Source organism: Cetorhinus maximus, chromosome 15, assembly GCF_964194155.1.
Source record: "Cetorhinus maximus chromosome 15, sCetMax3.hap1.1, whole genome shotgun sequence".
NCBI lineage: Eukaryota > Metazoa > Chordata > Chondrichthyes > Lamniformes > Cetorhinidae > Cetorhinus > Cetorhinus maximus.
In genome coordinates this window covers 101,180,865-101,208,700 of record NC_135893.1, presented here as the reverse complement: position 1 = coordinate 101,208,700, position 27,836 = coordinate 101,180,865, and the positions used below count along the sequence as shown (strand labels likewise).

The 27,836-nt window shown below is 44.0% G+C and overlaps 1 protein-coding gene across 1 annotated transcript in view; it reads right to left on the bottom strand.

Moving 5' to 3' along the window:
* The window catches only part of dnah3 (dynein axonemal heavy chain 3), a 161,850-nt gene that overhangs the window by 38,050 nt on the left and 95,964 nt on the right, over positions 1-27,836 (bottom strand). Inside the window, exons 34-42 of the mRNA XM_078557671.1 lie at positions 26,451-26,562; positions 21,734-21,975; positions 11,753-11,853; positions 11,555-11,660; positions 6,976-7,105; positions 3,737-3,973; positions 3,544-3,644; positions 2,159-2,453; positions 457-636 (exon numbers count right to left, since the gene is read on the bottom strand). Of these exons, the coding sequence (XP_078413797.1) occupies positions 457-636; positions 2,159-2,453; positions 3,544-3,644; positions 3,737-3,973; positions 6,976-7,105; positions 11,555-11,660; positions 11,753-11,853; positions 21,734-21,975; positions 26,451-26,562 (1,504 nt within the window). The remainder of the gene's footprint in view (positions 1-456; positions 637-2,158; positions 2,454-3,543; positions 3,645-3,736; positions 3,974-6,975; positions 7,106-11,554; positions 11,661-11,752; positions 11,854-21,733; positions 21,976-26,450; positions 26,563-27,836) is intronic.

Genomic DNA, 27,836 nt, shown 5'->3' with positions numbered 1-27,836 from the left:
ACAGTGAATGAAAAGGAAAATGTATGCCTGTACCCCTAGGTGGGGCCAACATGCACCTTTTGTTGGTCTGATAATCCTGGTTTCACTCAACATCCTGCACGCAATGAAATACCGAGCTCCAGAGCCTTCCTTTAGACTAGGGCACAAATTGTGACTTGGTTCTAAATAACTCAGGTATTTTTCTCTTTGCTGCTTGTTAGAATGATTGTGGCAGGTGAGCACAGAGCAAACACCCCAATATTAACAATGTACATGCGGACCCAGACAAAAAGATCTAGCAGAACTCAAAAATCAATCCATGATGAAATTCCGATGCACTTTTAAAAATATTAACCTGGTTTGCAAAATGGCTGAATCTTGTGATTATGAAGCCAAGAAATTAATGCTACCTTCCATTTAAAACACTAACATTTGCTATAATCCTCCAGTACAGGATGTGCATTACAGCTTTCTTACCTGTTATATCATTCCTTCCTCCACCAGGAGGCCCCATTGCCGAAAGAAACAATACGTTTATAATAGTCAGCTTTGACGTATCTTTCTTATCATACCAGTGACCATGATCTATCCATTGTCGAAGGAGCTCAATTGGCGGCTGGGCTCCATAGATTTCTTTTGCAGGCATATTAAGATCATCTGGAATCAACACATGACATACTTGAGCACGAATCTTCTTTTATAAAGAGGGGAAAACCAAGCGTATTCAAACAGCATCTCCCGGCGCATCCCGTCACAATTTGTAAAATCCATCTGAGTGGGCCAGGGTTTAGCACGGCACCAGTAACCACGCAGCACTCCCTCAGACCTCCCACAGAAGTGTCGGTCCTGATCTTCACTCCACTCCTGGAGTGGAACTTGAACCCACACATTTATAATTTGGTGGATAAAGATCTCCCAGCTGAGGCAAGCGACCAAGATTAATTGCAAGATGACTTGGAAACTTCAGAACTGGCCCATTGAGAGGATACAAGAGATATCCAAATTCTACTAATCTTTATGGATTAGATCCAGACAGAATTGAGAGGGTTTCTCATTCCTACAAGCTATCCCAATGCAGTCTTCGGCTCAAAAATTGGGCTGGGTAGTCCCTGCTTACACACGCATGAAGCAGACATTAGTCCCTCTGCATGTGCCAATAAGGGTCCCCGGTGCTTGCTCGTTCCAACTTCGGTTTTCCTGAGGCAGTCAGCACTGTTACTCAGGGGAACTTGTCCGAGGGGCTGCCTACAACAAAGAAGCTAAGTAACATACCTGAATATAGTTCCAGGAGAGACATTAAAGGGTCCGATCACCATTCCAAACTTCTCCTCCATCCCTGTTGCCAGACACGTCAGGCCAGATTCTCCCTTCCCTGGCCCCTGACTACCCTTTCCCCTGCTGGCCCCGACCGCCAATCACCCTCTCCTCCCCAGCTCTGATTGCCCTCTCCGCCCCTACGACTCCTAGTCCCTCAACCCGACACGTAGCCCTGATTGCCGGGCCTGACCCATGGTTTTTTTTATCATCTTGCATCACCCCCTCACCCTGAACCTGACGCCTGGACCCACTTGGACCTGGGTGCTCCCAGATTGCCAGACCTTAGTTGGCCAGTTTAATCCCCATTGAAGAAATGAGCAAATCTCAACTCATTTAAAAAGGTACCTGGACCTGCATCTGAAGCACTGCAACCTGCAAAGCTATGGACCAGGTGCTCGAAAGCGGGATTAAAATGAGCGGCTAGTTTCTTTTTTCTCTTTTTGGCTGGTGCAGATACGATGGGCTGAATGGCCTCTTTTTTATGGCTCTATGTTTCACGATGCTGAAGAAATTGCAGTATGTGGCATATGCCTCAAACCCCCTGCAATAGATGCACAAGGTGCCAATCTTCCTTCAGACCTACCATATTAATAATTCTTTTATTCTTTCATGGGATGTGGGCGTCACTGGCTAGGCCAGCATTTGTTGCCCATTCCTAATTGCCCTTGAGAAGATGGTGGTGAACCGCCTTCTTGAACTGACTGACCTTGCTAGGCCATTTCAATTATATTATTATTAGTAATGATAGCAATAATAATTATATAAATCTCAAATTTCCATTATTAAACTGAAACGTTGAATAGATTATCTATAAAGGAAGATTTTTATGGCACCAAACCTACTTAAAATTTAGACCCCTTACCTACAAATACAATGGACTCCTTTCCAATAGGTGGGCCATAAACTCCTTTCCTCCTCCTGTCCAGTTTGGACATGATAATGTCTTGCGTTTGATTGGCCGAGGTTCTGGCGGAGAGGCTGATGCAGTTGGGAATATAATGCTCTTTGGGCAGCCGCATGAGAAAATTGTTTGTAATGGCGGATTTGCCCGTGCCAGTGGGTCCCAGAATTAGTAAAGGCACTTTGTGTGAGACAAAAATGTCTAAGAAGAAGCTCTGCCTGGCAGTTTCCACGGTGGGAATAATAAGGTCCGAAACCTGTAAATTAAGAGAAATTAGAGGAATAAAAACCGAGAATGTTAAAGCTATATCCTAATAAGGTAAGAACAACATTACAACATTTACAACGTTTGGATTTCATTATTTACCCAAAACAATATATGTCTGGGTTTTTTTCAATATTTGGAGTATCTCAAATAAAGGACAGATTGTGAGTTTTAAATGCTGATACTAGCAAACTATATGGCCAAAGCCTGAGAAGCTATGGCAATAAAGCAGGCTAACTGGCCCAGCTTTTACAAGGCCCTGCTCCCACAAACTCAAATGCTTTCAAACCCAATTGCTCCCTCTTATGGATCTTAAGAGATGATTTCAATAAGATTTCTGAAAGGTTAAGAAGATAGAACGACCAAACAACCCCCAATGTGGGGGTGTGTTTCAGCCAGACTTTGAGCCTTTATGAACTCTTTATTAAGGTTGAAAGTGTTTTTTTAAAGTTTGGATTGCAAGGAGAGGAGGTGTTGCGGTAGATGGCGTTCCTATCTCTGAGCCAGAAGCTCTGGGTTCAAGTCCCACTCCAGGAGTTGATGGCCAAGGAAAGTATGTTCACAATCTGGCCAAAAAGGTTGAGGATCCATCGGTGAATCCCTCCAGTGTACGCCAATGGCAGGCAGTAAAAGCAGGAGAGATGCCTGGTCAGCCATAAAGGAAAGAAACATCATCACCGTCCTTTGCTCCAGATGACAACATGCATGTAAAAGTGTATGCTGTCACAGCAACTCAGACTCCTGGTGGGGTATTGGCTCAGTTGGCTGGGTGGCTGATCTGCATCAGGTTGGTGTCAACAGCACAGAGGTTCGATCCCTATTCTGGCTGGGGTGGAGTCGGGATCTGCCTCTTTACCCTGCTCGAGGTGGGGATCATGGCGCTGTGGGTCAGGCCCGCCTTCAGGCAGAGAACACAAGAAGGTTGCGAGGAAAGTCTAAATATTGAAACAAAAATGTACCAGGAATAATTTATATTCCTTTGGTGTTCGAGTATAAAGGAGGCAGCTTTGCCAGAAGTATCTGATAATTAAACACAAGCATCAGACATATAATCCCCCAGCTAAAAAAAAAGACAGTCTAACCCTAGCTCCAGCAGGAATGGCTTGGTCTTTTGTGGTGTAATCAGTCCACATTGTCCACTGTCCACTACCAGTCTTTTTGAAATAGTAATCATAAATGCTTCCTGTGTGAAGAGCATGGGAAAAAAAAAAATTAGCCTCTCAGCCATGATACTTTACTTAGGGCTCCTGCATTTTCAAAGTTTTATATACTAACCTCTTTCAGGAAATATATTGTTTTTTGTAAGTTTGACACTCTTTGGACGGGGATTATGGTCATCCATTCCCAAAATCAAATTGCGGAAGAAAACATCAAATTTCTTGCGGCTCTCCCCATTGATTGTGGCACCAACAGCCCATACAGTAGCAAAGAGGAATAAACCCTGCAGCCACAGCGTGATTTGCTGACTCGACATTTCCTCGTTCTCTTCCTTTCCTGACTGAGCTATTTCATCTGTAGGTTAGAAAAAGACAAATCAATTGTTAGTGTCACAATTCTCTGTTGACTTTGGGCTTGGACATAGGGCTTGGCGAGAGGGCTAGGTGGATTGCAAGCAGAGCAGGGGCTGAGAATCTGGTGAAAGAAGGAATTCAACGAAGAGCAGGGAGGTGGTTTCTGATGCCCAACTCAAAAAAGGAGTGGAGCCGCAGAGCTCAAGGATTCCATAATAAGGATCTGGTTTAGGTATCTAGATATCTAATATTTAGGTTCTTGGTGTTTAGTGATGCTGTTGGGGAAGTAGTTCCAGGATTTTGACCTAGCAACAACAAAGGAACGGAAGATTTTCCAAACATATTCAGGGTGATGGCATCATGCACTTGGTGGCATTTCCATGTGCAGTGGTGGGAGGAGGAAGCACCTCCATGAACAGCCCCATCCTCAATGATAGCAGAGCACAGCACGAGTGCAAAAGACAAGACAGAAGCATTTGCAACCATCTTCAGCCAGCAGTGACAAGTGAATGATCCATCTCAGCTGTTTCCTGAGATCCCCAAAATCATAGGAGCCAGTCTTGTGCCAATTTGATTCACTCCACGAGAAATGGTGGAACGTGTTGGATACAGATAAGGATATTGCCCCTGACAACATCCTAACTGTTTAGCTAAAGACTTGTGCCCCAGAACTATCTGCGCCTTTAGCCAAACAGTCCCAGTACAGCTACAACACAGGCATTTACCCAACAAAGTGGAACACTTCCCAAGCAAGTCCTGTCCACAAAAAGCAGGACAAATCCAATCCAACAAAGTAACAGAAGGTGTCATCAATAGAGCTATCAAGCACCAATTACTCACCAATATCCAGCTCCCTGATGTTTAGTTTTGGGTTCTGTCAGGACCACTCAGTTCCAGACCTCATTATAGCCTTGGCCCAAACATGGACAAAAGAGCTGAATTCCAAAGCTTAGGTGAGAGTAAATGCCCTTAATATCAAGGCCACCACTGACTGAGTGTGGCATCAAGGAGCCTAGTAAATTGAGATCAAGGGGAAAACTCTCCACTGACTGGAATCATTCCAAGCACAAAGGAAGATGGCCGGGGTTGTTAGAGGCTATTCGTCTCAGGCCTTGGATATCACTGTCAGAGTTCCCCAGAGCAGTGTCCTAGGCCCAACCACTAGCTTCATCAATGACCTTCCATCCATCAGAAGTGGGGATGTTCTGTACAACGTTTAGTACCACTTGCAACTCCTCAGATACTGAAGCAGTCTGTGCCCACATGCAGGAATTCCTGGACAACATTCAGTTTGGGCTGATAAACGCAAGGTAACATTCATGTCACAAAACTGCCAGGCAATGACCATCTCCAACAAGACGTCAACAGCATTACCATCGCTGAATCACCCACCAGCAACATCCTGAGGGTCACCATTGACCAGAAACATAACTGGATCAGCCACGAGTGGCTACAAGAGCAGGCCAGAGGCTGGATATTCTTCAGGGAGTGACTCACCGACTTCCCAAAGTCATTCCACAATTTATAATACATAATTCAGGAGTGTAATTGAATACTCTCCATTTGTCTGGATGAGAGCAGCTGCAACATATCCTGGACAAAGAGGCTCACTCGATTGACATCCTGTCTGCCACCTTAAACAGTCACTTCCATCATCGGCACATCATGGTTGCAGTGTGTACCATCTACAAAATCGACTGTAGCAACTCACCCAGGTTTCTTTGACAACACCTTCCAAATATGCGACCTCCGCCCCCTAGAATTAAAAGGGCAGCAGGCACATGGAAATGCCACCAAATGCATGATGCCTTCACCCTTAATACGTTTGGAAATATGCTTCCATTCCTTTGTCGTTGCTAGGTCAAAACCCTGGAACTACTTCCCTAACAGCATTGCGATGCATCTTCACCATATTAACTGCCACAGTTCAAGAAGGCTCTTCACCCCCACCTTCTCAAGGGCACTTAGGAATAGGCAATGAATGGGCCACCGATGCCCATATCCCATTAATGAATGAAAAAAGAATCTCTCAATATAAAAATTCACCTTCCAGCCTGATGATTGCATTCCAACATCATAGGTAAACCCATTATATAATTTGTATTTATTTTATTTGGAACATTTTTCACCTCTTGTCTCCCAGGAAATATGGAATGAAATGTAGATCAGATTACATAAAGGGACAAAATTGGTCTCCAATGTGCCAGATTACCGAATAAAAAGAGCTGGGGAATTTCTGGGTGTAACTTCCCAATTTGGCAGCCAGCAACTGCTCCATGCCCTGGGTGCCCATCTACACCGGACTTCAGGCCCCTTGAAAATGTCAACCAGGGGCCTAATGCCTGGGGGGGCCTTGATGCCAAATTCGGTCATTAGTGGATGGATGACACATCTCACATGCTCCACTCAGTTAGTCCAGGTCTACCGCAGCCTAACCTGCAGTCCTTAAATGGATCATTGAAGGCTGCTAATGAAAAGGCATGTCTTATCTCTTATTCCTAAGGTAGAGTCAGCAGTGCAATACTGCAGCTGCTTCTGGCCCCTGCTCCCTCCCTTCCTTTTCACCTTCTCTTCCCAATACCCCTAGGACTTAGCTGCTTATGAGTATTTCAAAAAAGATTACTTTTACAATGTTACAAAATATACTCTTTTATTTTCCTTTCCTGCTCCCAGCCCATAATGAAGAAGTGAATATAGCATTTAGCAAATCATGATTTTTTTTTATATACTGGGTTTTCAAAAAAAGCAAATGGAAAAAAGCATTTCCTATCTAGTTTTCACAGCCCAAGGAATTTATTAGTCCTTCTGTTAAAATTAAATGACTGGTTCCTAACATACTTGTGCACAATTATTACTTACACATTTCTCACTGAACTGCAATCATATTAGTGCTGCTCTGAAACAATAGCATTTGACAGACAGCTGAAATTCAGCTAACCCAGTAAAATTTGCATTCATGCTGCAGCAGGGCAGCAAGATCCAGGTTTAAATAAGAGCACTCACCCATTAAACAAGAGTAGAGCCTCATCATACTATAGGCAAGGTGCATCGGAGACGTCTGCACAAAAAACCTGCAGTGCAGTCGGGTGAAGTCCAAACAGGGCTGAATCAGCCAATGGAACATGTCATTGATCTGAAAACAAAGCATCTTAGCTGTTTATCGGAAACATCTTTACAATTTCTAGAGTCTTCAGAATAACTTCACAATGATTCAGCTTCTTTATCTAATGATCCATCTTTGCATTACAGATGGGATCTCCCATTTAAGATGGAGGTGAAGAGGAAATTCTTCTCTCTGAAGGTCGCTAGTCTTTGGAATCCTCTTCCACAGAGAGCAGTGGAGGCTGGGTCACTGAATAAATTCAAGGCTGAACCAGGTAGATTTTTGACTGACAAGGGAGCCAATGGTTATGGGGGACAGGCAAGAAAGTAGCATTAAGGCCACAGTCAGATCAGCCATGATATTATTGAATGGCGGAGCAGGCTCGATGGGCCGAATGGTCTACTCCTGTTCCTGTTTCTTATGATCGTATGAGGAAGGCTGTACATTTCAGAACTGGTCTGTCCTGAAATAGCTGGTGATAGCTCGATTGGGAATTGAAATGTTACAACTGAGCTCAATACCTCTGGGTTAGGGGAAGGGATATCAGCCAGAGCTCCCATTCCTGACTGTTAATCAGTGAGCCCTTCTGGAAGTTTGCATAGATAAATGTCAGAAGAGAACAGGATTGGGCTCAGCTGTAATGCCCCAACAGTTGCACAGTCTGTCAATACCCGCCATCAAGGCTCACACTTGAAACCATGGCCACAGGAAGAGACCCGAGAGAGAGTCGCCATGCAACATCTGTGAAACCATACCTCAGCAATGAGTCAGAGCTTATAAGAGAAAGGAAGAAGAGAGAATCTGGTCAGAAAAAAAACCTTTCAAGGTAACAGGAATGACCAAAGAATATTATATTTAATCTCCATAAATGGTATATTCCCTTTACTGTGCCAGTGTACCATGTATGCCAACTAATTAAAACAATCAGGAGTGATTTGGTACTTTTCTTCACATGATACAATGGCAGTTTTAATGGGTACCTATCATTGGGGTCAACACATAAGCATTTCCTTAGTTTTAAGAAAGACTATTCAAAAGATTACAGAACAAGTTTAAAAAATTATCTGTATGGATGTTATCATCTCCTTTTCTCAGGTTAGTTAACCTTGTCCTCTTGTCTTCAGTGCTTAATCAAAATTATTTGTTTTAATGTGGGTTAAAACCTGAGTCAGTGGTGGGGAAGGTGGACATATAACATTGAGAAGAATCAACAACATTTCCACACTTTTGACTATTTATTTTTACAATCCCTGTTTAGTCTCTTCATTTTCTTGGGGGCAGGGGATGAAATTTTTAAGGCAGAGCTAGATAGATCCTTGATAAACAAAGGGATGAGAGATTATCGGGGGTAGGCCGGAGGTTACAATCAGATCAGCCATGATCTTATTGAATGGCAGAGCAGGCTCGAGGGGCTGAGTGGCCTATTCCTGCTCCTAATTCTTATGGTCGTATGTTCAAGATGCAATAACTCCTGTGGGTGGAGGGCTTCCAATTTGCTCCCATAGCCCCTGCAATGCTCTTTTTGAGTCCCCTGCTCGGGTGCATAAAAGCAGCTTGGTGGGGATTCTGCCTTAGATTTCTGTTGCTTTTTGGAAAGGGCCCTGATCTCCAATTGGTGAATCTCTGCTGCTGGAGTGGAGGAAAGCTTATGCCCCATTCTGTGGCAGCACAGAGTGGAGCTCCAATGCACCTAACCGGGGACCATTCATAACCTGACACTGACTGAGGCTGATTATTCACTGTTGCTCTCACGGCTTCCACCATACCTTCAGCAGGGATCCATGAAAATGGGCCAGAAACTAGTCTGCAAACCTGTTACATCAAGAACTGCAGATTTGACAGGAAAATGAAGTTGATGAAGCAGGGTCTAAGGGACTGTATAGTCTATTAGCAGTCCACGTCCAAATGCAGCAAGATCTGGACAATATCCAGGCTTGGGCTGACAAGTGGCGAGTAACATTCATGCCACACAAGTGCCAGGTAATGACAATCTCCAACAAGAGAGAATCTAACTGTCGCCCTTTGACATTCAATGGCATTACCATTGCTGAATCCCCCACGATGAACATCCTGGGGCTTACCATTGACTAGCCATGTAAATACTGTGGCTACAAGAGCAGGTCAGAGGCTAGGAATCCTGCGGTGAGTAACTCACCTCCAGACTCCCCAAAGCCAATCCACCATCTACAAGGCACAAGTCAGGAGTGTGGTGGAATACTCTCCACTTGCCTGGATGAGTGCAGCTTCAACAACACTCAAGAAGCTTGACACCATGCAGGACAAAGCAGCCCACTTGATCGGCATCCCATCCACAAACATTCACTCCTTCCACCACCGAAGCACAGCAGCAGCAGTATGTGCCATCTACAAGATGCACTGCAGGAATTCACCAAGGCTCCATAGACAGCACCTTCCAAACCCGCAATCACTACCATCTAGAAGAACAAGGGCAGCAGACACATGGGAGCACCACCACCTGGAAGTTCCCCTCCAATCCCACTCACCATCCTGACTTGGAAATATATCACCGTTCCTTTACTGTCGCTGGGTCAAAATCCTGGAACTCCCTCCCTAACTGTGGGTGTACCTACACCACATGGACTGCATTGGTTCAAAAAGGCAGCTCACCAGCACCTTTGCAAGGCAATTAGGGAGGGCAATAAATGCTGGTCTAGCCAGCGACACCCACATCCCATGAATGAATTAAAAAAAATACTGTTTCTAGTTCTTTTGTTCTAACCTCACACCAAAGATTCTAGATGACTGTGGAGGTGGGGTCCCCAACTGCTCCTTCAAGGCCCATTGGTTTAAAGCAGCAGATTGGGGGGGTTGGGTAAAACTCTGAACCTCAGGGTTCCTCCATCTTGAACTTGCTTAAGGACCTGGCTTCTGAAGAGCGGCAGTACACCTGATTAATTGGCAGACCAACCAGCAATTTGGGGCTCATCGGGGGCAGTGGGAGCCTAAACCATCAAAGTACAGGGACTGTGGATCAGAGGCTGAGATCTAAGCAAGTGCACTCGGCACTTACGTGATATGCTGCCCTAATGATTTTTAGGGTCAGGATTTTTCCCGTTTAAAATTGGTAAGTAGTTTTTGAAAGAGTACGATCAAATTAGCTGTAGTAGCTAATAAGATACCAAACCAACACCAATACCCACTGGGGAGACAGTGACATAGTGGTAGTAGCCAATCTCCCCGAGGCAGCACTTAGCCTTAGGGAGATGAGCGTGCTCTTGCGCACGCATGCGCGAATGAGCACACTCCCAGCTGAGGGAATATCACCCCGCCTGCACAGGGAGCGCATAGCGCTTCCTGACGGACATCACGCTGGACGGGCCTTAATTGGCCCGCCCACGTAAAATGGCAGCGCCCACTCCTGCACTTCCCCCCCCAAAAGGTGGAAAATTTTTCCCCATGTCACCATTGCTTCTTTCACCAATCACCTTAAATCTGTCCCTCTGGTTCTCGATCCTTCCGCCAAAGGGAACAGTTTCCCCCTATCTACTCTGTCCAAACCTCTCATGATTTTGAATCAAATCTCCTCTCAACCCTCTCTTCTCCAAGGAGAACCGCCCCAGTTTCTCCAAACTAAGTACATAATTGAGGCATTCAATGGAACCATTCTCGTGAATCTTTTCTGCACTCTACTGACTTCACATCCTTCCTAAAGTGTCATATCCAGAACTGGATGCAATACTCCAGTTGAGGCCAAACCAGTGTTTTATACAAGTTTATCATAATTTCCTTGCTTTTGTACTCTATGACCCTATTTAAAAATCTCAGGATCCAGTATGCTTTATTGACCACTCTCTCAGCCTGCCCTGCCACCTTCAATGACTTGTACACATATACCCCCAGGTCCCTCTGCTCCTGCACCTTTAGAATTATACCCTTTATTTTGTATTGCCTCTCCTTGTTCTTCCTACTAAAATGACTCACTTTACAGTTCTCTGCCTTAAATTTCATCTGCCACTTGTTCCCTCAATTCTGCCAAACTGTCTATATGCTCACAGTTCACAACATTTCCAAGTTTTGTATTATCTGCAAATTTTGAAATTGTGCCTTGTGCGCCAAAGTGCAGATGATTAATATATTTCCCATATATGGAATCTGCAATAACCTCACAGGGAACTGAATTGCAAATGTAGGTTGCCTAGTTTACAACCGAGTTCACAAGGAGAGGGTATTCTTCAGTACTGAATTTTGTAGTTGGAGGTTAGGTCTTAGATTTATTGTGTCTTTGTGCTGAATGGCAGTGAGCGAATAGCATCAATGAAAGAAAGCGGAGAATTAAAACTGACATTGGGAACACACAATATGAGAATTACAGATATGAATGAGATTCCTCGAGCTCAGTATTTCCCACTTAACACATGTGGTGTCACTGATTGCTGTCAACAACACTGAATAATTAGTTGGGCAAGTTCTGTCGACATTTATCACATAAAATTTACACATTTCAAAATATAGAGTTACCAGTCCTTTATGTTCAGCAGTGACAGTTGATGGTAGAGTATCCATGTAAGAATCTTTCAGTGGCGTCCAACCGAGCTGATGGGGCTCCAGGTAAATCATACCACACCTGTTAAAAAGGATGGCACTTTAACACTGGACAACAGTGGCCGCATTCTGTACCAAGTGCTGAAGCTTCGATAATCTCACAGTTCACCATACCTGCTGACAGTCGCTGGAGACGCCTGTTCCAAATCTGCCGGCTCAAATATTAAATTCATTTTGGGACTCATCTGGATAATTTCACCACTCATCAAACACAACTGGAAGACAAATGGCATATAAACAATAGCGATTCGCGCACAGTGTAGGAGACCATTTCATCATGGGTCTAAATAATAAAGACATCATTAATAAGCATCCAGCAAATCTTTCAATTGTTCTTCCAGTTGAAAGAATTGAACACTGCCTCCAGACACTGATGTTTTACAATGTCCAAAACTCTAAAAGATCAAATCAAACAGTAAAATGTATCTTCTCCTCCCCAAGTCTTCCTGCATCACTCAGCGTTTCACAATGAGGAATGTGCCCTGATCTCAGGTTTCGACCAATTCTGTTGTTGAGCTAACTGGGAGGAAATACATAATAATAATCCAGGGTATCTCTCCCTCTCACCTTCCTGCTTTTACTTTGAGGGAGCTCCAGAACACTGTTTATTGGTTGTCCCTTATGATATTTACAAGTAGTGTGTATAGAATTAAGCGCATTAAAACCCATTCAACCACCAACCACTGCACTGCTATGTTGTCTAAATACCACAGAGTTAAGTAACATATATAACATCAAAACTAATGATTCAATTCTTGTTGCTCCCTGGTCAAGGCTGATACGCTGTGTATTAGTAGCAGAAAAATATCAAAATCCTGAAATCCCTTTGTAATTCGCCCCTACTCCTGCTGCAACTTTGGCCTGAGACCACCAGATCCTCAGGTCTTTTCTCGGGCATTTCTGCTGGTGTCTTACCAAAGTTGCAGCAGGAAACTGGGAAGTGTTACACCAGTGTTTCAGGACAGGTGGAGCACTCCCGAGTTATGGAAAAGGAAAATCACCCCCACTGACTCATTTCAGGATGAAGAAGTAAATTAGTTTTTTTTTAGCAATCTGATAATCACAGAATTGTTGTGGCACAGAAGGAAGCTACTTAGCCCATCGTGTCTGCACCAGCTCAGAGGACCGGCTGGAGAAGTTAGATTTTGGTCTTGTAGAACACGAGTACATTGCTTGACATCTCGGTTCTATGACAACTCACAAACATTATTTTGTTATAATAGCTCTCATTGTGTGTGGGACAGCTCATAACAGACCATGATTTCAGATCTTAAGTTGGGTAAAACAGTAGTTTTGTTAAATAATAACATACATTGTGCTGAGCTGTTGGATGTTTAGCAAAGTAGTATAGACTTGCTAGAGAAGGCAATGACCAAGTGAAATTGAATGAATACAGTGTTATGTTGCTGGAATATTTTATCTCCTCAATTTAGAATGAAGGAATAAAGTCATTTTACCAACTTGAGCCAATATCCTGGTCAGCAGATCTTGGGTAGTCAAGTATAACTGACAGGCTATGTTCTACAATTAATCTGTTTTAAATTGCTCAACTGTAAATGTGATGCCGCTATACAGCAACTGCCAACATATGGCAAGGCTGCACTTATATATCTGTTCTAAAAAGAACTTCTGCAACAGAACCGAAAACCAAAAAAGTCTGTTTTGTTTAGGTGTGTGGCAATTATGGTTTTACTTAGTGTGCACTGTACCTTTAAGAATAATACTTGTTAAGGAAGATCACATGATCTGTAGTAACCAATAGGAGAATAGCATAGGCTACCTCAACAGTCAGTGCAGAGATGGAGTTGAAAGCACACGTGTAGTTGCTGCTGAGTCTATCTCTAATTACACAACTCGGCCACCCTACAACAAACTGGCGATGAGGGTAAAACAGGATTGAACAGAATAAATTAAGTTAAAAAGAAATCAGCTCTGTACCTCGCCCAGTGATTGTAAGTAGCAAGCTCCGTTAGAATTGAAGATGTTATCCCCTCTCAAAATGCCACAATTTGGGAGAATTGATCCTTTTGAACCAGCCACAGACGATCGGTCTCAATACATAGAACGCCTCACGTTCTTTTTTCAAGCGAATAAGATTAAGGGGAAGAGAAGAGGCAAGCGATCCTCTTGAGTACTTGTGGGAGCAAAACCTACAATCTGATTCGAAGTTTGATAGCACCCAATGCCTCAGATTCGAAGAATCTCAATGAATTGGTGGACCTCATGAAGGGTCACTTTCAACCCAAGCCCTCAGTCATGATGCAGAGGTTTAGGTTTAATTCATGAATCAGAACCCCGGGTGAGACAATTGCATGCTACATGGCAAATTTGAAGCAGCTAGCAGAACATTCTGAGTTCAGTACAACTCTGAATGACATGCTCAGAGATCATTTAGTGTGTGGTATGAAAGAGAATACTATTCAGAAAAGATTATTGTCTGAAGTGAATCTGGATTTCAAGAAGGTTCTAGAGTTAGCGCTGGCCATGGAAAGCGCAGCAAGAGATTCAAAAACAATACAGGGTGCACAAAATGGTGCCGTCCTCCACATCGAGCAGGAAATCTTAGCCAAAAGAGGCACAATAAAGCGAGACTCCACCGAGAAGCAGGAAACAGCCCCTGCTAGCCGAAGAATAAAGAAAAATAACTTAGCAGCGCAATTGAAGAATAATTTTAATAGAGGTGGAAACAATCAGTCTTTTAGCGATTGGCAGTTTAAAAAAATTGAATGCTACTATTGTCATAGAAATGGACATATGATGAGACAGTGCAAGGAAAGATTCAAGCAGGCTTGTAAATAAAAGAAAAAAAAACAAAAGCAGAATTACCTGGAAAAACTCAGCAGGTCTGGCAGCATCGGTGGAGAAGAAAAGAGTCGACGTTTCGGGTCCACACGACCCTTCAACAGAACTGAAGTATAGTTAGGAGAGGGGTGAAATATAAGCTGGTTTAAGGTGGGGGGCGGGGGGAGAGAAGTTGAGGGTGGGGTGGTTGTAGGGACAAGCAAGCAGTGATAGGAGCAGATAATCAAAAGATGTCACAGACAAAAGGATCAAAGAGGTGTTGAAGGTGGTGATATTATCTAAGAAAAGTGCTAATTAAGAATGGATGGCAAGACACTCAAGGTACAGCTCTAGTGGGGATGGGGTGGAAAGATTGACAAGGTATTAGTTGTAGATTTAAAAATAATGGAAATAGGTGGGAAAAGAAAAATCTATATAAATTATTGAAAACAAAAAAAAACAAAAGGGAGGGGGAGGAGCTGTACCTTGAGTGTCCTGCCATCCATTCTTAATTAGCACTTTTCTTAGATAATATCACCACCTTCAACACCTCTTTGATCCTTTTGTCTGTGACATCTTTTGATTATCTGCTCCTATCACTGCTTGCTTGTCCCTACAACCACCCCACCCTCAACTTCTCTCCCCCCGCCCCCCACCTTAAACCAGCTTATATTTCACCCCTCTCCTAACTATACTTCAGTTCTGTTGAAGGGTCGTGTGGACCCAAAACGTCGACTCTTCTTCTCCACCGATGCTGCCAGACCTGCTGAGTTTTTCCAGGTAATTCTGTTTTTGTTTTGGATTTCCAGCATCCGCAGTAGTTTTTTGTTTTTATCTTTGTAAATAAAAGAAGCCCAATGAAATCTACAATGTAGAAGAGCCTGAAACAACAAATTCAGACATTTACTCGTTGTTTAATCTAAGAGTTGGAAAGGCAGAACCAATATTTCTCACAGTGAAAGTAAATGGCAAGCCTGTCAGAATGGAATTGGACACAGGAGCTTTCACTACAGTAATTGGGGAGCATACCTTCATATATCTGAATAAGGGTGAACATCAATTAACTTTAGAAGAAACAGCCACCCAGCTACAAACATATACGGTGAAGACATTCAAGTAAAAGGCATAAGCAGAGTAACTGGCCATTATGGAAGCCAATCGGCAAAGCTCCCCTTGATGGTGATAGCAGGTGAAGGGCCAAGCCTCCTGAAGTGAAATTGGTTAAAGGAGATTAAGTTAGAATGATCTGAAATTTTCCAGTTGAGAGCAAGTGGGCTACCAGAGCTACTTAGAAAGTACGCCACTGTCTTTAAGGATGAACTGGGGAAAATCCGGGGCCTGCAGACCAAGATTCATGTGGATCCAGAAGCAACCCCTTGCTTCACAAAGGTGAGACTGGCGTCATATACCCTGCGAGAAAAAGTCAACATTGAACTGAACAGACTAGAGAAACAGGGCGTTATACAACCTGTTCAGTTCTCGGAATGGGCAGCACCCATAGTCCCCGTCCTTAAACCTGACCAAAGCATTCCAATTTGTGGAGACTACAAACTGATGGTTAATAAAGTAGCTAAGCTAGACAGGCACCCCATTCCATAAATCAAAGACCTGTAGGCCAAGCCGGTAGGAGGGACAACTTACACAAAGTTTGACAGGAGTCATGCTTATCAACAACCAGAGTTGCATAATGCCTCCAGTGAATTTGTCACAATTAATACCCAAGGGTTGTACCAATATACACGATTGCCTTTCGGTGTCTCCTCCGCTTGAGCCATCTTTCAGAGAACAATGGAAAGCTTACTGCAGGGACTGCCACAGGTTGTAGTCTATTTAGACAATGTATTGGTGATAGGATTCACTGAAAAAGAGCATTTGGCAAACTATGGGGAAGTTTTAAAACATTTCTTGCAAGCTGGAGTGTGTTTAAAAAAGTGCACGTTCCAAGCGAGGGAGGTGATCTATTTGGGTCACTGGATAGACTCACAGGTCCTCCACCCAGTTGAGGAGAAAGTGAGAGCCATAAGACAGGCAAACAAAGAACGCCTCAGAGCTCAAATCATTCCTAGGAATGATCAACTATTATGGGCGGTTCTTACCCAATTTGTCTACAGTGCTGGCCCCCCTGCATTCTCTACTCAAAAAGAACTAATGTTGGTCTTGGGAGGAGCCCCAGAAAGAAGCTTTCATAAAGGTGAAACAATTGTTGCACTCGTCCAACTTATCAATGCATTATGGCCAGACAAAAGAATTGGTGCTGACATGTGACAGATCTCCCTACGGAGTGTGGGAAGTGCTCGGTACAGAACGGCCAATAGGTTACATATCAAGAACGTTCACCACAGCGGAAAAGGGATACCTGCAGATAGAAAAAGAAGACCTGTCCGTCACCTTTGGTGTCAAGAAATTTCACCAGTATGTACACGGTTACCATGTTACAACCGTTTCAGACCACAAACAATTGCTAGGATTGTTTAGTGAGGACAAGGCTATACCACCCATAGCCTCAACAAGAATACAACGATGTGCTTTAATTCTGGCAGTATAGAATACACTTCCGTACATAGGCCTGGCAATCAAATTACAAACGCCGATGCCCTTAGTTGTTTGCATTTACAAGAAAATGATGAGCATGTCCCAGTTCCACAGGAACTTGTTTTACTGTTAAATTTCTTAGATTCCTCGCAGGTAGGTGCTCGACAGGTCAGAGACTGGCCAAGTCAGGACCCAGTCCTATCTCAGATACGAGAACAAGTGCTACATGGTTGGTCACAGGAGCCCGTATCTGATGAAATGAAACCGTACTTCAACAGAAAACATTAAGTGACCAGCCAAGATGGCATATTATTGTGGGGAGCATGAGTGGTAGTTCCTCCAAAGGGAAAGCAGCCACTTTTAATTTAAATACACAGTGCCCATCCAGGAATTTCCCTATGGAGACCATAGCATGCAACTATCTATGGTGGCCTGGGATGGATGGTGAAATAGAGAATTTAGTAAAGCACTGTGTGCAATGTCAGCAACTGCAAACGTTTCCAGTGACAGTGCCATTACATCCTGGGAGTGGCCAGGTAGACCCTGGACACATTGACTACGTTGGACCTTTCCTGGGAACAATGTTTCTGCTCATTGTCGATGCCCATTCAAAATGAGGTGAAGTCACCAATGTCAGCCGCTACAATTGAAAAACAATATCAGAGTTTTGCCATTCATGCATTTACAAGTGATGAATTTCAACGGTTCAACGGTTTATCAGCCTCAACGGTATCACTCATGTGAAAACTGCACTGTACCACCCGTCCTCAAGCGGACTGGCTGAAAGGACAGCTCAAACATTCATGGCAGGCATGAAAAAGCTAACTGGCGATTCCTTGGCAATCAAGCTAGCACGCTTTTTTCATCACAGGACTACCCCTCACACAACAACAGGTGTCACACCTGTAGAGTTATTGTTGAAACGCCATCTCAGGACGAGATTGAGTTTAGTTATGCCAAATTTAGAAGGGAAGGTGGAAAGGAGTCAGGGAAGCCAGAAAACTAGACATGACTGGCATAGTTGCGAGAGGAAATTTACCGTGGGAGAACCGGTATACTTGAAAAACTTCGGGAAGGACCAAAGTGGTTACCAGGTGAAATAAATGCAGTGACTAAACCTCTATCTTACCACGTGGAGATGGAAGGCCGTAAATATGTGGACCATTTAAGGAAGAGAGAGACAAATCATCAAGATATGGTTCCACTAGTGATTATGACCGGGTCTGCGTTTCGTGTTGAGGATACTCAACCCAGGGCTGACGTGTCTGGTGTTCCTGTAAGAGTTGAGGATACAGAACTGCAAGTGCCCACCGAAGCACCTGATGTTCCGGCAACTCCTGTAAAGGAGGTTCCTGACAAAGAATCTGAAGTTGTGGATCTGCGACGTTCCACACGTACTAGGAAACCACCTGAAAGACTGAATTTATAAATTCCTTACCCAGTGTTAATTTCATGTTGTCTTGAAAAATATGTACTTGTAAATATATATATAGCTGATTTAAAGAGGGAGGAATGTAGTAATTATGGTTTTATTTAGTGTGTAATGTACCTTTAAGAATAATACTTCTTAAGGAAGATCACATGATCTGTAGTAACCAATAGAAGAGTAGCATGGGCTACCTCAGCAGTCAGTGTAGAGATATAGGACAGAATTTTGTCGTCGGCAAGCAGGAGGTGGGGCCCACTCGCTGACGTGTAAAATGATGCGGGGTGACATCAGACGGAACCCCCGACGTCACCTCGCCCCATTTAAATTTTCAGGAAGGAGGGGACGCAGCAAAATCAACTGCAGGCCCGCCAACCTGTCAATGGCCAATTGAGGCCATTGACAGGATCATTTAACCAATTAAAGGACCTGCCCGTCCAACCTTAAGGTCAGGAGCCCCAGCAGCAAATAGAGAAAACATGGAACCTCATCCAGCGGCAGGATAAAGTTTCATGCGGGGTTTTAAAAATTGTAGTGAAGTTGTTCTGTAAATTATGAACATGTCCCAATTCATGTGACATTGTCACATGTGGGGACATATAAGGGATTTTTCTTTTCTCTATTTTTAATAGTTTTAAAAGTCAAAGCGATCTCCCTGAGGCTGCACTTAGCCTCAGGGAGATGTGCGCTGTTTCGTGCACATGCGCGAAAGAACGCACTCTCGATTTTAGGGAATCCCCCCCCGCCTGCACAGGGAGCGCATAGCGCTTCCCAGCGGACATCACACTGGGCGGCTATTAATTGGCCCGCCCACGTAAAATGGCGGCACAGCCCGCTTCGCTGACGGAGATCAGCTCCACACTCGCTGGCGATTGGGTGAGGGCCCACCCGCCCGACAGGCAGAAAATTCTGCCCGTAGAGTTAGAGTTGAAAGCACACATGTAGTTGCTGCTGAGGATATTGTAAATAGACTTAATGTTTCCACCCAAGAAGTGTCTGCAGATCAACTCTACCACTAGATGCACAACTCGGCCGCCCTACAACAAGGTGTTTCAGGGAAATGGTGTGGAGTAGGTGGGTGGGGTAATGAGGGAGCCCAGGAAGCCCCAGTAAGGGGCAGGGTTTCTCTTGGGTTCCAAATTCCTTGGAAATCACATGTTTCTTTGAGGTTGAAAGAGAATATTCCCAGGTGCTCAGTCACTCATTAATTTTTAGAAATCAACACATCAGGTTCCTGAGGCAACTGGATGTGTTTCTGGCTATTATTTGCACTTAGTGATTGACAATGTTCCACTGGTTTATGGTAGATAATAGAAGTTAATGATACAACCAAATCGGCTTCTTTTACTTCCTGCCTAAGAGGCAGGGCTGGAGAGACTGATATTACATTCCTTCAGAGTTCGGAATGTGTCAAAATGACAGCCATTAACTCCATGAAAGGAAAGATGAAGGAGGGTGATAAAATTGCCGCTTAGAACATGAATGTGAATAGGCATGTGTTCCACGGAACTGTGGCAGACTCTCTTGGCTTCACCCCTATGGAAAACCTTGGTGGGAAGCTTGGGAAAAGATCCACTGGAAAGCATGGGACTGAAAAGAATCCATTCAAGCCCAAACTCCAACTTTGGCAACACCACTTTCATGGGACACACACTGGCACCAGTACTGGGACAAGAGGGAGCCTTTCTGGAGGGATGGACTGTACCAGAACCAGAATGAGACCAGCGCCCTCAGAGAAGTGGCAAACAGGGCGATGGAAAAGACTTTAAACTAACAAGACACAGGGAAGGAACTGCAAGAAACGAAACAACATAAACAGAACAGGAAAGGAGGGCAAATGTCTAAACAAATGGAGAAAATAAATGGAATTATGGAACCAGGCTGTTAAAAGATGATTAAAAAAATATGGTGAGGGGAATTGCTATTAAAATTAGTTAAACTGTTTGTATAGCAATGTACACAGTGTCTGTAATAAAACAGGGGAATTGGAGGCAATAATACAAGGAACCAGTGTGAAATGGAATGCTGATATATGGCTACATGGGAATCAAGCTTTGCGGAGTATAAATAAACTTCAGAAGAGTCAGAGAGGGTAAAAGGGGATGTGGAGCAGATGTGATTATTAGAAATAGCATAATGGCAGTAGAAAAGAGTGACACAGCCAACAGTAAGACAGAAATAGAGGTAAAGTGGATAGAGATAAAAGATGATAAAGGATCAAACACACGAATTATGGTAGAATACAGACCACCTCATAGCGGAAGGGAAGTGGAGAAAAAATGTGCAGACAAATTAGGGGACTGAGTAAAAGACATAGGGCAAGATTTTTACCTTATTGGGCAGGCCCGGGAGCGGCCGCGAAACCGCTTAGCCAATTAACGGCCAGCCAGCGTGAATCGCACACTTAAACGCTCAGCACTGCCTGGGTGCGGGGATGGTGGGGGGAGGGCGAGCACAGAAGTCAGTGCACGCGTGCAGGAGAGCTGCCTTCAGGGAGCTGAAGATTTCTAACATTCAAAATAAAGATTTTAAAATTAAGGCAAACGTCCCCTCGTGTGACTCTGTCACATGAGCAGAGACCTGTTAAAAATAAGATTTAAAAATGTTACTTTTATTTTTAATTAACATTGGAAACCTCACCCTGCCCGTGGATGAGGCTTCCCCAAAAATCCAAGGGCTTATTCACCCGCCCGCCAACCGTAAGGTTGGACAGGCAGAGAAAACTCAAGTTTAATTAATTTATTAGTGGGATTAACGGCCCTCTTAGTTGTCGGCAGGTCCGCTGCCGACTCCGGCGCCTGCCTGCCAACCGAAATATTGCGCAAGTGCGCGATGATGCCGGGATGCTCGCCCAACATCTCCGCGCGGTATTTCGCGCTCGCATGTGTTGGGCGCGTGCCCGCACACCAAGCTGAAAATCAAGCCCATAGAATAATAATCATGGGGGATTTCAACTACCCCAAAATTAATTGGCTAGAGGAGGTAGGTAAAGAGGATAAGGGAATTGAGTTCCTACAGTGTGTACACAATTCCTTTCTAACCCAGTATTTAAGAAGTCCAACAAGGAAGAATCACTACTTTCTAGCAATAATGAATGAAGCAGAGCACCTAAGGGGAGTAAAAGAGGGGGAACATCTGGACACAGTGACCGTAATAAAATACACTTCAAGATAATAACTGAGAGCAAGATAGGCATGTTAAAAACCAGGATAATCAATTGGAGAAAAGCTGATTTTGAGGGACGAAGGATAGAACTTGGGGAAATAACATGGACAACAATATTGATAAACTGTTTCTGTGCAATTCTATACGATTTCTTCACAATCTCTCAAACTCTTCCAAAAATATCCACCTACTTTCTTGTTGTCATCCAATGCAGTATTCATATTTTCAATCCACACAGCGTCAACAGGTCCATCAAATACAATCCACTTTCTTGTATTGGTAGCAGAGGTTGCATGCACACGGAAGGTTGTGGCGAGAATCCCATCTGTCCATTCATGACTCACAGGATCAAAGCAGCCATACAGCTGGCCCATGGTTATAGCCTTAGGATTTATTATAGCATATTCAACAGCATACTCATTCATCAATCGGGCTTAAAAATAAAACAAATAAAACATGTTAGAAGATTCAAAAAAGCTTATGTTCATCAGTTTACTGTTTCTATATTTTCTATTTCAACATTCACAACTAAGAATAGAATGTATTTTTACATTCTGGCATAATAACCCAATTCTTTCCTTCCCACATGAAAACGAAACTAATATTCCAACAGATCTAAACTACACTCAACCTATAGCTCTGAAAGACAATTTTTAAAAATTATTTATTCACGGGGTGTGGGCTTCTGCCAGCATTTGTTGCCCATCCCTAGTTTTCCCTCTGATTCCCATTGGCTCCAGTTTTGCTCGGGCTCCTTGATGCCACACTTGTTCAAATGCGGCCTTGATGTCAAGGGCAGTCACTCTCGCCTTGCCTCGGGAGTTCAGCTCTTTTGTCCATGTTTGAACCAAGGCTGTAATGAGGTCAGGAGCTGAGTGGCCCTGGCGGAACCCAAACTGGGCGCCAGTGAGTAGATTATTGCTAAGCAAGTGCCGATTGCTAGCACTGTTGGTGACCCCTTCCATTACTTTACTGATGATGGAGAGTAGACTGATGGGGCGGTAATTGGCCGGGTTAGATTTGTCCTGCTTTTTGTGTACAGGACATACCCCCTGGGCAATTTTCCACATAGCCAGGTTGATGCCAGTGTTGCAGCTATATTGAAACAGCTTGGCTAGGGAGGTGGCAAGTTCTGGAGCACAAGTCTTCAGTACTGTTGCCGGAATATTGTCAGGGCCCATAGCCTTTGCAGCATCCAGTGCCTTCAGCCGTTTCTTGATATCACGTACAGTGAATCGAATTGGCTGAAGACAGGCATCTGTGATGCTGAGTACCTCCCGAGGAGGCCAAGGTGGATCATCCACTCGGCACTTCTGGCTGAAGATTGTTGTGAGTGCTTCAGCCTTATCTTTTGTAATGATGTGCTGGGCTCCTCCATCATTGAGGGTGGGCATATTTGTGGAGCCTCCTCCTCCAGTGAGTTGTTTAATAGTCCACCACCATTCACGACTGGATGTGGCAGGACTGCAGAGCTTAGATCTGATCCATTGGTTGTGGGATCGCTTAGCTCTTGCTGCTTATGCTGTTTAGCACGCAAGTAGTCCTGTATTATAGCTTCACCAGGTTGACACCTCATTTTTAGGTATGCCTGGTGCTGCTCCTGGCATGTTCTCCTGCACTCTTCATTGAACCAGGGTTGATCCCCTGGCTTGATAGTAATGGTAGAGTGGGGGATATGCCAGGCCATGAGGTTACAGATTGTGTTCAAGTACAATTCTGCTGCTGCTAATGACCCACAGTGTCTCATGGATGTCCAATCTTGAGTTGCTAGATCAGATCAAAATCTATCCCATTTAGCACGGTGGCAGTGCCACAAAACATGATGTGTCCTCAATGTGAAGGCGGGACTTTGTCTCCCCAACGACTGTGTGGTGGTCACTCCTACCGATAGTGTCATGGACAGTTGCATCTGCAGCAGGCAGGTTGGTGAGGATGAGATCAAGTATGTTTTTCCCTCTTGTTGGTTCTCTCACCACCTGCCACAGACCCAGTCTAGCAGCTATGTCATTTGGGGCTCGGCCAGCTCGGTCAGTAGTGGTGCTACTGAGCCACTCTTGGCCATGGACATTGAAGTTCCCCACCCAGAGTACATTCTGTGCCCTTGCCATCCTCAGTGCTTCTGATTCATCAGCTGAGGGAGGGTGGGACGTGGTAATCAGCTAGAGGTTTCCTTGCCCATGTTTAACCTGATGCCATGAGACTTAATGCGGTCTGGAGTCGATGTTGAGGACTCCCAGAGCAACTCCCTCCTGACTGTATACCACTGTGCCACCACCTTTGCTGGGTCTGTCCTGCCGGTGGGGCAGGACATACCCAGGGATGGTGATGCTGGTGTCTGGGACATTATCTGTAAGGTATGATTCCATGAGGATGACCATGTCAGGCTGTTGCTTGACTAGTCTGTGAAACAGCCCCCAGATATTAGTATGGTGGACTTTGCAGGGTCGACAGGGCTGCGATTGTCATTGTCATTTCTTGTGCCTAGGTCGATGCCGGGTGGTCCACCCGGTTTCATTCCTTTTTTGTGATTTTGTAGCAGTTTGTTACAATGGAGCGGCTTGCTAGGCCATTTCAGAGTCAACCACATTGCTGTGGGTCTGGAGTCACACATAGGCCAGGCCAGGTAAGGACAACAGATTTCCTTCACCAGTGGGCATTAGTGAACCAGATGGGTTTTTACACTGTCATCAATAGATTTTTAATTCCAGATTTTTACTGAATTCAAATTCCACCATCTGCTGTGGTGGGATTTCGAACCCAAGTCCCCCAGAGCATTACCCTGGGTCTCTAGGTTACTAGTCCAGCGACAATACCACTGCACCATTGCCTCCTCTAAATTTATATATTAAACACAAATAGCTGTTGGAGCGACGTTCACTGAGTCTTTGGCAAATGAGAGACATGGATAGGGAACAATTTTGAATATTGCAACTAGAGTCACTGAACCAACGTAGGACCCCGATATGCATATTTAAGCAGCCTGTCTCAGGAAGGGAGGCTGTTCTCCCATTTACCCACCTACATAAAAACTGTAATCTGTTATATACTGCTGATACAATTCAGTCCATTGTGATTATAATCAAATCACAGAATGACAATTGGTTCATCTCATCTGCACTGGCATTTTTCTCCACATAAGGATTTTACAGCCCTGCCGCATTGTGTCTCCCCACCGGCGGATGCAGCGAGCTCTTTAAATCTCCATTCAGTTCGGCGGGATCCGTAATATCCCACTAGACAGGAGGGGCCATTAAATCCTGGCCTTAATCTACTCTCCTGCATTCTTCCGCATACCCCTACATCTGACAGGTTGCACAAAAAACGCCTTTACGTTTCCTTATTCAAATCGACTTTAGCATACACAAATATGAATCTGTTTGTGGAAATCACCGAGCCTTGAAATTATACCTAAGCATACGGAAGTTTACGTCCAGAATTAATCCCATTTCCCGCGCTCTTCCCGTAACCCTGTGTCCTCCTCTGCTTTTAATATTTAACCAATTTTCCCTTAAAAATACATGGGTCGGGACTTTCCGGCCCTGTTGCGGGTGGGACCCGCCAGGGGTGAGGCAGCACCCCGGCCAGAATTCCATTGACTTGCGGCGGGAGCGGAAGATCCTGACGGAGGGCGGGTGTGGAAAATCCCACCCACTATCTGTGCATGAACCATGCCCGTGGAAAGATGTTAAATGCTTCTATAACAGTCAGTGAAAAAAGCATTTTCCTAGCCGTTTTCACATTGCAATATTCACACAAACACATTCGTCATCTGAACTTCCTCTTTCCATTATTTTAACAGAAGCTGGAACCCTACCTCTGCTAAAACTAGCAGAGGAATTTGAATAAACACATTAAGTAACAACTTAATTTCAAGGCATGAAAAATAATCCTACGCTGAAATCGATAGGATTAATATAGATTACCTGATGATAACTATATTATACAAACAACATTTGCATGTTACATTAGATTTGCTGTTATATTATTGTAGATACTTTGTTTGCTGACATAATCTGTACCATAATTAGTGATAGTGGGAGTTGGTGGCATAGTGATAATGTCTTGAGGCGCAGGCTAAAGCTCTGGGGACGCAGATTCAAGTCCCAACTCATTAGCTAATGGAATTTAAATTCAATTACTAAATCTGGAATTGAAAGCTAGTCTCAGTAATGGTGACCATGAAATTAGCACCAATTGTCCTAAAAACCTATCTGGTTCATTAATGTGCTTTAGGGAATTAAAACTGCCATCCTTATCTGCTCTGGCCTACATGTGACTCCAGACCAACGGCCCAGAAAAGCTACTCAGTTCAAGGGCAATTAGGGATGGGGCAACAAATCTGGCCTTGCCAGTGACACCCACATCCCATGAAAGAATTTTTAAAAATAGCAATAGCAGGAGACAGAAGAGTGGGCTACATACAGAAGTAGTTGAACCTGCAAATGTCCTAACCATTCCCTCGTACCCACCTCCTCCCACCTCTCCTTAGCTAGCACTGACAGTAACACTTACTGCCAAAGAGTGCTGGGCAAAATAGAACCTTTAAGAGTGATTCTAATATTCTTCACCCCTATCACCAATGTTAAAGTACCAGTGATGATACCAACATGTGCCAAATGGTAGCTGGAAAACTCCAAGAACTTTGTTCTGCTTTACTGCTTTGATGTACACCTTACTCACAGTCTTACTGTAAGTAATTGTACTTTTATCCAAAGAAGTTGAAAATTTCTTGTCATGTAGAATTGGCTGAAACCCAGAACTGTGGCATCACAAGTGCATTTTACAAACAACTGTCACATAAGGAAACGCACAATATTAGTTGTGTAACTGTTAGCAGGATATATATTTATCTAATTCTGCAAACATGCAACGGGTAATTTGCTACATAAATATCTGATAAATTGTTACCTGCATACAAATCACCAAGTGCTGCCGCCAACACTTTGAAGGCACAGGTTTTACCACCCAAAGGATCACCAACAATCATAAATCCATGACGCACTAGCATCATCTCATAAATCTGATGGAGCAAAGGATAAATTAACAGAACATTTCATTTCAGTCACTAGGTTAAGTCTCTTACTGAAACATTGTTTTCAGGAAAATAGGAGGCAAAAACAAGTAGTAAGACAGATGCTATTTATATAAATACTCAGCAAATAATAGCTTAACTTGAAAAAATATACTTGCAACACAATTATCATCCCTCACATTGTAAATGTTAGGGATGAAATCTTTCAGGCACTATCGTTTCATGGGCTGATGCAACATTAACCTATCCCATAGTTAAAGAAACATTAGGGTTGTTTAATTCTGCAAATATATCTGAACCTTGTTTTCATGTTTTTGCTTTCAGACAGAGCTGTTCACTATCGTGCCATTAACACTCACTCTGGACCAATACTTTGTTTCTTTACTACAACCTTCACCACTCCCTTTGCCCTTTGTTCTGTGACATCTTTGTTATTTAATCTCTCCCGTCCTCTACCCTATCCCAGACCATCCCTTTGTCCTACCTCCCCTGTCTCCCTTTCAACAGCATAAAACCCATCATATTTCTACCTCCCTTCAGTTCCAAAGAAGAGTCATTTAATTCGAAACATTCGAAATTTTTAGATCGGTGGGCAGGCGCGATTGGTGGGTCCGGGATTGACCGGGGAATGGACTACCAACCTCTGCCTCTGACCGCAATTTCACGCTGGCTGGCCAATTAACAGCCAGCCAGCGTGAAATGTGCGCTGAGAATCTCAGCGTTGCCGGGGTGAGGGCGGGAGGAGGACGGGCACTGAGGTCAGTGTGGGTGCCGGTGAGCACTGACAGAAAGCTCCCTGAAGGCAGAGGGCTGCCTCAGGGAGCTGAAGAGCTGAAAAGTATTAAATAAAGTTTCTAAAATCAGGAAAAAAAATGCGCAAGCATCACAATCAGTCACCTGAACATGTACGTGATAAAAATGCCGACCATAGATTTTTCTTTTTTCTTTCATTTAATAACAGGAAACCTCATCCTGCCCGCCCGTCTGCCAACTGTAAGGCTGGATGGACCACAAAAAATCAGAGACAATTGCACCTTTAATTACCTTAATTGACCTCTTAATTGTCAGTGGGTGCAATTTTGACTTCTGCGCACGCCCAAAATATTGCACGAACGCGGGATGACGTTGAGACGCTTCCCTGACATCATCTCACACAATTTCATGTCCAGTCGGGTTGGGTGCCCCGCCCACCAACCTAAAAATTCTGCCCATTAACTCTTGTTTCTACCGACTGACCTGCTGAGTTTTTCCAGCACTTTCTG